The sequence below is a fragment of the Podarcis raffonei genome, chromosome 1 (assembly GCF_027172205.1).
Source record: "Podarcis raffonei isolate rPodRaf1 chromosome 1, rPodRaf1.pri, whole genome shotgun sequence".
Classification (NCBI taxonomy): Eukaryota; Metazoa; Chordata; class Lepidosauria; order Squamata; family Lacertidae; genus Podarcis; species Podarcis raffonei.
The window spans coordinates 38,633,791-38,646,144 of NC_070602.1; the positions used below are offsets into that span (position 1 = coordinate 38,633,791).

General features: G+C 40.4%; 1 protein-coding gene and 1 long non-coding RNA gene across 2 annotated transcripts in view; one reads left to right on the forward strand and one right to left on the reverse strand.

The window, feature by feature from the left end:
• LOC128410346 (uncharacterized) overlaps nucleotides 1-12,354 on the forward strand; it is a 70,520-nt gene that overhangs the window by 24,679 nt on the left and 33,487 nt on the right. The gene's annotated exons all lie outside the window — the stretch shown is intronic.
• AQR (aquarius intron-binding spliceosomal factor) overlaps nucleotides 7,954-12,354 on the reverse strand; it is a 56,500-nt gene continuing 52,099 nt past the window's right edge. Inside the window, exon 35 of the mRNA XM_053381418.1 lies at nucleotides 7,954-8,470. Within this exon, the coding sequence (XP_053237393.1) occupies nucleotides 8,204-8,470 (267 nt within the window). The 3' untranslated portion in view covers nucleotides 7,954-8,203. The remainder of the gene's footprint in view (nucleotides 8,471-12,354) is intronic.

Sequence of the window (12,354 nt, forward strand, 5' to 3'; positions counted from 1 at the left end):
ATCCTATGTCAGGTGCATATTGGGAATGGCAAAGACCAAGACTTTGAACATATGAAGTGCCTGACTCCTTTTCGCTCCTGGATGAAATAATGTTTCCGAAATCTAAACTGGGAGGGTGAGTTTGTGTAAAGCAGCTCCAGAACATAAGCAGAGTGCAAAGCAAAACACAAATAACAACAACAATTTATTATTTGTACCCCAACAACAACAACTTATTGTTGTATACCCATCTGGCTGGGTTTTCCCAGATTATCACACCCACTAGAATTCCCAGGTGCTCCTTATTCTAGTGAGCACATCACAATCCATTTGAATATCAAAGGGGTTCCAAATTCTAAATTTCATAGTACTTTAACCGTAATATGTTGACATGGCAATGATAGTGTCCTGTTTTAAATATAGGTGGCTTGTCTACATCTTCTGTGCTTCTTGTGGAGGCATATACTATCTGTCACCCCATACTATCTGAATTAGGAGGAAGATGAGGTGATAGACTTGTACCTGGAGCTAGAAATGGACTGGCTGTGTGTTTCAAGTTCCTAAGTCTGCTATGTGATGAGGCAGCCTGTTTTGTATGGGACTGCACTTAACTGGAAAGACAACATGTGGCCTTAGTAAACTGCCTACTTTTCAGCTATGACTGGTTCACCACTGTGTTGCCTCCTGTTCAGAGTGGTCTTGGACACTTAACTCATGTTTTGTTAACCCCTGGATTAGACTATTTAGAGGTGCAGAATATGGAAGCCAGGATAATGTCTGATATTGAGGGAGGACCCCAAGGGCCACAAAAATTGATAGTATATCACTTTAAGAAAATGCTATATTGCTTTGAGAAAAAGCTCTGAAACTGTTAATGCTAAAGCTTTGAAACTGCTGAGAATGCAAAAGGCCTTTCCCATGGGAAGAGAAGCAGCTAACATTTTTATCACAGAACACACGCAGCTAAACACACAGGTTTACAAAGCACAATAGCTCTGTGTAACACAATTTATTCCTATATGAAGGCCATAACAGACACAGTGGGAATCAAAGCCTAGTCAGCAGAAACAGCCAGTGCTTATTGCGCAAGCATACTAACCTGAAATGTATCCAACAATTAGGATGGGGTAATGTGAAATACTTCTATACATATGATTGGATGAAATTAAAGGGCTTTGTGTAGAAACTTACAAACCCAACCCAAGTCGTCCATGACTGGACCTAACGGTCAGGGGTACCTTTACCTTTAAACTCTTAAAAGAAGCTATATGCCTTATCAGATTCTAAGTGATAGATTAAATGAAGATTTGCTGCTTTACTTCTCAATAAGACTTTACTACAGTTCTGTATTCACAAAATGCTTAAAAACTGGTATATCAGTGGACTACAAGTTATGTTAAATGTGTAATTTGGTAATATGTGATTTATTTACTTTTGGAAACTTCTTAGCCACCTTTCAAAGCACAAAAAATTCCAAAGTGGTGTAAAAATATGAAATAATGTCATTTTAAGGTACTAAAATAGAAAGATATAGAAAGATATGTATAACCATTTAATCTCAAGCTAGCAATCCCATTATAAAATACAAAACCCTAACTCACAGCCATTAAAAACAACATACATTAACAGAACCATTAACTCCTAATTAAAAGCAAACTGCAATAACTGTTTTTTAGGACCAACCTGAAAGGAAACAGGCAGGAAGCCAATTGTACCAAAGAGGAGGCATGAGGGAGGCAATAACAAAAATGCAAAAGAACAGGGGGTGGATCTTGAAGGTATCATTGGTTAGCTATTTGAAGGGAGCACGAAATTGAATTTCTCATTCTCTTAGAAGCGAATGGATTCAATGGGTCATCTAAAAGCATGCTGGCTGGGCCTGATGTCATGCCAACCTCATCCTCTGTCCCCCGATAAATAGCCTGTTGCGCCATTGGAACAACATACAGGTGTTAAGGTAACAACTGGATATATTCCAAACTGTGTGTGCAAGAGGCTTCAGCATCAACTCCAGCAAAAATGCCACCTTCTTTAAAACATGTAGGCATACGCAATGGGGGTGGGGGATAAGCACATTTGCATGCTCATAGGAAGCCACCCACTGTTCCTTGGGTTTTCTTACTAATAAGTCTGCATCAGCAAACTTACTCTCTTCATCTAAAAAATTATAGTAACATTCTTTATAGTAAGGCTGGGAGAGAGATGAGTCAGAAGGAGCAGCTGTTGTCAACGCCTCCTTTTATTGCATAGTTTAGGCTGACAGGATGCCAGTGGGTGAATGTTGTATGAGTAGGGAGTAATTTAGGACAAATGGCTCACCAATGAAATTTGACCTGCATTTATAATTGAGACGAGATGAAGGCATAGTATACGCATTACTAAAAATATTGAAAGGTAAGGTGGAGATACAACAGGAAAGACCAGAATCTCCCCCAAATTAATCTGTTTAGGTCCATTAGTATTTATAACTGAATGAATATAGTTAAGTGAGTAGTTATCAAGGATGAATATTATAGTTAGGAGTCCCACAAAAAAAGAAAAAGATAGCAACAGCAGAGATTATTGTCAACCTGGCTGCACCTTTTCAGGTTATAATGTAACATGGCAGCAGTTAAAAGGGCAAGTTCTCCCACTGTGACAATTTGACTTCTCTTTAAAGGGTCACAGGAGAGTGAACAGTCATTAAACCATTTTTACAATCCCTTGATTTTCAGCCATCTGTAAGTTACACAGGCTGCAACAGGACCAAAAGACGAAGGCTGCTGCTCTAGCTGAAGGTTGTGTGGAATTCAGTTAAGCTTTCTGCCATTAGAATGAGGAAAACTATGGGGGGATTAAAGATAGAGACATACGTCATATTGACAGGAATTAATTTGGGCAAAACATGGCTAACAGGCAAAACAATTACCATCTATCCCATGCATGCATAGCACTTAACAGATTTTTTTTCATGCAAATTCAGTTATTAGTCATGCTAATGCTTACCTGCTAATTACATTCCCAGATAAAAACTGCTTGTGACACTCTAGAAATACCCATTAAGAATACCTCTCCGGTGCTAATATGTGGTGCACATAAGGATGCATACCCATCTATCTACTTTATATTTTAGAAAATGGTCTGTCTGCCTTCTGTGTGTGTGGACCCCGCTCAAGATAGCATTGCCAAACTCAGCATGAGGGTTTGTGAGGTTGTGGCAGCAGCCTTCATCAATGATTGGACACTATCCACCATTTTGTATCAAGAAGGCAATCTAAAAAAATCATATTGGTGTGACTTTGCCCATTTTGGGGCATAGGTTTGGTCACCTCTCCAGATATCACTGTCAAACTCAGCATGAAGGTTCCTGAGGTTGGAATGGCAGACTTTGTTGCTATTTGGAAGCCAGGTGCCAGTTTGAATCAAGATGGTGGACCGAAGTTTGACTTTGGTGTGACTTCACCTGGGTTTTGGAGTGAAGAGTCCAAACTCAAAAATTACACCATCCATTTAAAAATCACAAAACTTTATTGGTGTCTACAAATTCCCAGACAGCACCGGGCACTCTCCACTGGTATTATATATGCCATATATGTGAAAAGAACACACACCATTGATGTTCTATCTTGAAAAGGGACAGTGGAGAAGTTATTCTTCCCCAGCCTTCGGTCCTCCACATGTTGGACTACAACTTCCAGAATCCTTGACCATTGCCCATGCTGGCTCGGATGATGGATGCTGCTGTTCACATATTTTTATTATTAAAATAGGTAAGTAAAATATATAGCATGATAGTCAACATTAGGCCTACTCAGAGTAGGCCCATTAAAGTTAATGAACACGACTAACTTAGGTTCATTAATTTCAGCAGGTCTCTTCTGAGTAGGAGCTAGTTAAATACAACCCGCAATACCTAAGCATGTTCAGAACTGGAGTAAAGGGAGCTCAAAAAGCCAATTACATACATCAGCACTATTTTTTTTAAAAAAATTTTTTAAAGATTTTCTTGTTTTACAGAAGTATGTGTAATGTCTCTCGTATTTTTTCCATGTAACATTTTTACAAATCAGTTTCATTTGTTGAGACATTAGGAAGAAAAGGGGTGGAGGGGGGGAGATGGGTGGGGGTGGGGTCAGGTGGTGATGTTTCTATTTTGCTTAATGTATGTGGGGTTTGGTGTCAGCATTGCTCGTGCTGTTCACTTGTGTTCCTTTGGTGGTGAGAGAGGTTGGGGTTGGCCTTGGGTGCGGTTGTTTGTTTGTGATTGGCTGTGGTGATCTTTGTTTTCGTGTGTGAGTGGGGTGGGTGGGTGTTTTGGATCAGGTTAGCCATATTGATTTGTATGCTGTTGGTGGATTATTGTCATTGTCTTGTTGGGCTGTGTATGTGATAAAGGGGAGCCATACCGGGGTAAAGGCATCTTCTTCTGTTTGTCCCCGTGTCAGTTTCAGTTTATTGGTTAATTTTTCTAGTAGGGCTGTTTCCCATACTATTTGGTACCATTGGTCCATGCTTACTCCTGACAGGTCTCTCCAGTGTCTGGTTATGGTGTTTCTGGCTGCTGAAAGTAGGTGGGTTATCACTATTGTGGACTAGGAGAACATCTAGCATTGTGCTGAGAAGTGCATGTTTAAAGGAAGCTTTTCAAGGGATCCAGCAGGGTGCATCAGCTTCATGAGGCACAGCCTCAGGGTAGCATTTCATTCTTAAACAGCAGCCATTCACTTACATAGAAGAAAGTAAAGCAGCAGTAAAAGTGACCCCTCTGGGGTAAAAACTACATTTGCTTCTTATCCACCAAGAAGCAAGGATGTGGCCATCTGCACACTGCATAGCTGTCAACGTTTCCCTTTTTTTAAGGGAAATTCCCTTATTCCGAATAGGATTGTGCACACGCTTTGGCTCTCTTCCTTGTTCACAATGGAAACTTGGCAAAAAAGAAAATATCACCGATGTAGTGCACCAGTCCTTGGGTATATTTACTTTATTTAAAATTTCTTAACCTCTCATGCCAACAAGGCAACTTCAGTTAGGGTATCTGTTGCTGTTAACGCTTCACTTTAAGAAAGTCCCTTTTAAACAGTTTGCCCTGCCACCAGAACACTCTTAGAAATGCTAAAAAGGAGCACTCCCTCCTCACAGTCCATTCCTTTCCCTGTACAGTAATTAGTAAACATTCCATGTCCCCAGACTATCAATCTAAAAATAGCTCTCCTGACAACAGAGATGTCAAATTTAAGCAGCAGGATGCTGAAGCGCCTTGCGACGCATAACAGGACTGCTCCAACGCGGCTGCTTGGTAATTCAGGAATTTATAGCTGATAAATGGGCCCTGTCACATTTATCTCCAGTAAAGATTGACGTGCCAAGACTTTTATTATCAGTTTCCCACCTGGATGGTGCATAGTTCCCCATAAACTGACTACCATGGTTGATAGAACATCGATGACCGGGCCAGTTTTCAATTTTAGGATCCATCTTAGGATATTCTATATAACAGATGATGTACCTACATCAAAAGAAAACTAAACAAAAATCCAAAATCTAATAATTACATTTGCCTTGTGAGGTTCATGACTCTATTGACAACATGGTGTCTTGCAACACTTTGGTTTGTAGCTAGCGGGAGTAACGGTAGAATAAATGTGAAAAAAGCAAATATGCCTTTGATTTTGATTTCACAGGCAAAATGTTAAATAGATCAGTAAAATTCTACCAGAGTAGGTGTTCTAGAATCATTTTCAACTGAATATCCTTCTTTAAATTTCCAAATTTACAACTGAGAGAAATCATCTTGGCAGATCATTTTACATCTATAAGTCCTCTGGACAAGCAGTATGTTTCAAAGTTAACTATCATCCGAATTTCACCTTCTTTGCTGCCAATGTTGTATATTTGCTTGTAAAGTTGCCAATAGGATTGCTTTACAAAAAGATATAGATCATTAAAATAGCATTCAATCTTCAAGCTATATTAGATATATTCCATTAGCTTTGCCTCTGGTGGTGCAGTTTATCCGCATACAAAAATAAGCATAATATTTTTTCCCCTCACAACATCAGATATAGGATAGAGATATCTTCCGCTAATGAGAATCAATTTGTTCTCAGTCTTTCTTGCATTGTAAATTGCACAGAATCTACACTTGCTAATTTAGACACTTATTCATTTACATTCTTGAATTGCCTTGCCAGAAGAAAATAAAATTGCTTGGGAAATATGTGGTTCCATAGGTTCCACCATGCACAAAAATAAACTGCAGCTTTTTAACCTGTCACTGAGAGAGACCTAATGGTGCACAGCTTAGAGACACTGTGATACAGTTTCATAAACTAACATTCATATGTTTAATCAGGGATGAATGGTACAAGGCCTTCAGGCAACATGTGACCAGCTCAGCTAAGGATCGTCTGCTTTCTAACCTATTTTCTAAAAATATTCTAGTATCTAACAACTTATTTCTGCTGGTTGTTTTTTTTTTAATAAATCCCAACACTGGCAGGAACAGCTGCTGGTAGTTTGTATGTATTTAATGAAGCAACTTGAGATATTTTTGCTCATACTTTAACCTGGTGCCGGGATAAGAGTCTCAATAGCAAGAGTACATGGCCCAAATGAGTGCAATAAGCAACTGGTGATATTTTGCAGATTCCTTTGGCAATTGGTACCTCTTAAAGTGTGGGGGCCAGCTCTTGGACATGTTTTGGGGACACTGAGCTGTGTGAAGGTGCCTGCACTGGCATTTGTCAAGCTGGTAAAGTGGGCATAACTTGTGAGGGATATGGGAAAAGTGCCCAGAGACACCACTTGGAAACAGAAAATTTTATTAAGTGTTTTATAGGTACATCATCTGCTATATAGAATTCCAAAGATGGATCCTAAAATTGAAAACTGGCCCGGTCATCGATGTTCTATCAACCATGGTATTCAGATTATGGGGAACTATGCACCATCCAGGTGGGAAACTGATAATAAAAGTCTCTATCCTATATCTGATGTTGTGAGGGGGAAAAATATTATGCTTATTTTTGTATGCAGATAAACTGCACCACCAGAGGCAAAGCTAATGGAATATATCTAATATAGCTTGAAGATTGAATGCTATTTTAATGATCTATATCTTTTTGTAAAGCAATCCTATTGGCAACTTTACAAGCAAATATACAACATTGGCAGCAAAGAAGGTGAAATTCGGATGATAGTTAACTTTGAAACATACTGCTTGTCCAGAGGATTTATAGATGTAAAATGATCTGCCAAGATGATTTCTCTCAGTTGTAAATTTGGAAATTTAAAGAAGGATATTCAATTGAAAATGATTCTAGAACACCTACTCTGGTAGAATTTTACTGATCTATTTAACATTTTGCCTGTGAAATCAAAATCAAAGGCATATTTGCTTTTTTCACATTTATTCTACCGTTACTCCCGCTAGCTACAAACCAAAGTGTTGCAAGACACCATGTTGTCAATAGAGTCATGAACCTCACAAGGCAAATGTAATTATTAGATTTTTGTTTAGTTTTCTTTTGATGTAGCAGAACTATCACCAGCTATCTAGAAAATCCAATAAAAAAACTGCAAATAGTGGTTTTTTTTAATAGTTCCGAGTCACTAAAACATATAACTATGAGCTTATGGCTGGCAAGATGCTGGACTGGATGGGCCAAGAGCCTTACCCAGCAGGGTTTATGTTCTTATAACGTCATCCCTCCCTCAAGCTAAAGAAACAATTAATATGCCTTCGATTATAAACAGGTCATGTGATAAAACTTCCTGGGGTGTACCACTTCAGATGCAAATACTGTACAGGACATGACTGCAAGCTTTTCCAAATAAAAGACTCCATTGCTAGCAGAAAAATGGGGCAACCCTGAGCTAAGTTGTACAATTTCTGGTGTTCTTTTCCAAAGCATCAAATCAGGATATTGTGGTCTATGCTCACCCCAGCTATCTACATTGTATTTGATTAAAGAAAATACTTGACTGGAAACCTCTCCAAATTGAACTTTATAGTATCAAAAAAGGGGAGTTACACAAAGGATTGATAAAAAAACCCACTTTACTAAATACACAATACAAGTAAAAAAACCTCCTTTGCTAACGATTTGTTAGTCATAAATGATACTTAAAAGTATCATTAATATTTACTCTTGGTTAACAGTTGCTTGTTTCACCGACTAACACGTTTCGTGGATATACATATGATTGGTCATCTCTGTGTGTCCGCTTGAAAAAGAAAAGTTCATTTCTCTGTGCCATCTTCAGTTTCACTGTCTTCACTATCACTGTCTCTTCCAGGGTGCTCAGGCATTTTCCGATGCTCCTCCTCAATTTCCTCTGCTACCTTTTGTTTCTCATTGAAAACTTTCTCTTCTGCAGTTTCCATTGGTGTGGGTTTGACTTCAGTTTCTGTTTCCATTTCAAGATCTTTGCTCTGAACTTCTTCACTTTCCTGAGACTGAAGTGTTTCGATTTCTTCAACAAGTGTTGGAGGAGGCAGCAAGTTTTGCTAGTAAGAAAATTAAACAATTCATTATGAAAATGCCTGCTTTTTGTTTTATGAACAGACCCATATTTGGATGCAATTCAGGACAACCTAGTCATCCTAAATCAGAAGACTTCAATACAATTCAATAATAATAATAATAATAATAATAATAATTTATTATTTATACCCCGCCCATCTGGCTGAGTTTCCCCAGCCACTCTGGGCGGCTCCCAATCAGTGTTAAAAACAGTACAGCGTTACATATTAAAAACTTCCCTGAACAGGGCTGCCTTAAGATGTCTTCTGAATGTCAGGTAATTATTTATCTCTTTGACATCTGATGGGAGGGCGTTCCACAGGGCGGGGGCCACTACCGAGAAGGCCCTCTGTCTGGTTCCCTGTAACCTCACTTCTCGCAATGAGGGAACCGCCAGAAGGCCCTCGGCGCTGGATCTCAGTGTCCGGGCTGAACGATGGGGGTGGAGACGCTCCTTCAGGTATACAGGACCGAGGCCGTTTAGGGCTTTAAAGGTCAACACCAACACTTTGAATTGTGCTCGGAAACGTACTGGGAGGCAATGCAGATCTCTCAGAACCGGTGTTATGTGGTCCCGGCGGCCACTCCCAGTCACCAGTCTAGCTGCTGCATTCTGGATTAATTGCAGTTTCCGGGTCACCTTCAAAGGTAGCCCCACGTAGAGCGCGTTGCAGTAGTCCAAGCGTGAGATAACTAGAGCATGCACCACTCTGGCGAGACAGTTTGCGGGCAGGTAGGGTCTTAGCCTGCGTACCAGGTGGAGCTGGTAGACAGCTGCCCTGGACACAGAGTTAACCTGCGCCTCCATGGACAGCTGTGAGTCCAAAATGACTCCCAGGCTGCGCACCTGGTCCTTCAGGGGCACAGTTACCCCATTCAAGACCAGGGAATCCCCCACACCAACCCGCTCCCTGTCCCCCAAAAACAGTACTTCTGTCTTGTCAGGATTCAACCTCAATCTGTTAGCCGCCATCCATCCTCCAACCGCCTCCAGGCACTCACACAGGACCTTCACTGCCTTCACTGGTTCTGATTTAAAGGAGAGGTAGAGCTGGGTGTCATCTGCATACTGATGAACACCCAGTCCAAACCCCCTGATGATCTCTCCCAGCGGCTTCATATAGATATTAAAAAGCATGGGGGAGAGGACAGAACCCTGAGGCACCCCACAAGTGAGAGCCCAGGGGTCTGAACACTCATCCCCCACCACCACTTTCTGGACACGGCCCAGGAGGAAGGAGCGGAACCACTGTATGATATACAGTGCATGTGAATACAGGTGTTGCTGCTCAAGAATCCATGTGTACTGCTTGCTGACTGTAATTACAATTAATCTACTTAATAGCGTACTGTCATTGGTTATAAGATATGTAATAAAATATTCTTTGACGTGAGATTCTACAAGTGAGAGATGCAATTTTAAAAAGGCTAGCTACAAATGAGGTGATTCACAGAAGTCTTATAAAGTCTTATAAAGGAATCTGATTATTAAAAGAATATTGAAGAATTATTGGAGAACAGGTGATGTCCCTGCAGTCTGGAGGTGGGAAAATGTTGTCCCCATCTTTTTTTTAAAAGGGGGGAGAACACCTTGGTAACTACTGACTGGTCCTAGAATGGATAATTAAATGGTTGGCTTGTGAGCACTTAGAAAGAAAGGATGCTGTGATTACGAAGACTCAGCATGGGTTTCTAAAAAACCAAGTCTCATTTCTTTTTTGATTGAGTGGATCAGGGGAATGCTGTGGACATAGTGTTTCTTGATTTCCTTAAGGCTTTTGACAAAGTCCCCCATGATATTCTTGCAGAGAAGCTGGTAAAATGTGGGCTGGAAAAGAAACTGTTAGATGGATTTGTAGCTGGTTGACTGACCAAACCAAAAGAGTATTCACTAATGGTTTCTCATCATACTAGGAAGAAGTGACAAGTGGAGTGCTGCATGGTTCTGTCCTGGGCCTATTGCTGTTCAGCATTTTAATAAATGACTTTGATTAAGAAATCATCGGATTTTCAGATGACGCCTAACTGGGATGGGTAGCTAATGCCGCAGTAGACAGAATCGGGATTCAATATTAGTTTAACAGATTTGAGAACGTGGTTAAAACTAACAAAATGAATTCCAATAGGGACAAATGTAAGGTTCTGCACTTAGGCAGGAAGAACCAGATGCACAGGATCCAGGGGTCTTAGTAGATCACAAGCTTAACATGTCAATAGCGTGAAGCAGAAAAACAACAACAAGTGAATGTTATTCTAGGTTGTATCAACAGAAGTATAGTGTCTTGATTGAGTAATACTCCTCTATTTTGCCTTGGTCAAACCATGCCCATAGTACTGTGTTCATTTCTGGGTACTACAATGAAGAAGGATATTGACAAGCCGGAACATGTGCAGAGGAGGGTGACCAATATTATAAGCAGTCTGGAAATCAAATCTTATATGGGAATTGGGTATGTTTAGCCAGGTAAAGAGGAGATATGATAGCCACGTTCAAATATCTTAAGGGTTGTCACATGGAGGAGGGAGCATGCTTGTTTTCTCCTGCTCTGGAGGGTAGGTCCTGAACCAATGGCGTCCATTTACAAGAAAGGAGATTCTGGCTAAACATCAGGAATAACTTTCTGACAGCAAGAGCTGTTCCACAGTGGAATGGACTCTCTTGGGAAACCTCCTTACTTGAAGATTTTTTTAGCAGAGGTTGGGTGGCCATCTGTCATGGATGCTTTAGTTGAGATTCCAACATTGCAATCAATGACTCTATGTGGGGGATGAGAATGGTGTAAAGAATTATGTAATTTTATTTTACTTATAGTACTTTTGTGAAGAGAATGCATGGCCTGCGAGTTGACATATCTCCCACTGAGTTAGACTTTCTCTCTGAATTGTGCTTTTGCAGCAGGAATCCCACCACTGTGAGACTCCAGAGATGTTAACCCTCCCCCTTCCATCAGTACACTGACTGGGGGAAAGTCCTGGAGTTCACAATTCCTACCGCCTCCTTTCATTGTATGTAGGAAGTAGCATTCAAACCAAGAAATTCCATTTGAGACTCTTGCTTCAGATGTTACATTCTAAGGACAATACAGGGAACAAAGGACAGGTGGGGGGGAAACAGTGGCTGACTCCCAAGTTGCTGCTCAAGGTACAAGGCAATATAACATTTGAACAGGCTCTACCAGCACTGGGAAGAAAATGTCAATGTTTATTGGGTTTGTTGACCTACGGAGCAATGTAAAGCGACCTGAGATGCCAAGGGAAGTTGTATGAGTGTTGTTCTGTTGTAAGAGATGGAGGTATGGCAGAAGAACATAAACAGAGATGTTCTGCTGGCAGAAGGGGAGGGGGAAAGTGCATGTGTGGATAATCCATGTCCAAAGTTTGCTCATTTCCCCAAAACCCTCACAGAAATGCCACAGCTCTCTGCTAGCTCTGGAGTTGGCTCAACTAATTTCTTCTCATAGTAGTCAAAAGAAAAATGGTGCCACAATGAAACAGCATGGCAGTGGATGTGGCACACATTCTGTAGGCTGATCACCAGGGTCTTATCCCCTGACCCTGGTATAAATTTGAGTTAGAATTGCTCTGGCCAACTAAGAACAGACATATCCAGTAGAATTCTAGTATTAAAACACTGTTATTGTTGTTTGTCTGGATTGTGGTATATGTGTTGCATGTATTTATGAAATAACAATGGAACTTTTTTAAATAAAAAAATCCATTTCCAACTCTGGAAAGATAGCAGAGAACCCCACCCAACTTCCTCCACATCTCTTCCACTATTCCATTTCGTTGTTCCAATGAGATCTTTCACACTAGCATTTCCGCACACTATTAAACTGAAATTGCATCTGCTATTAACTCATGTTTC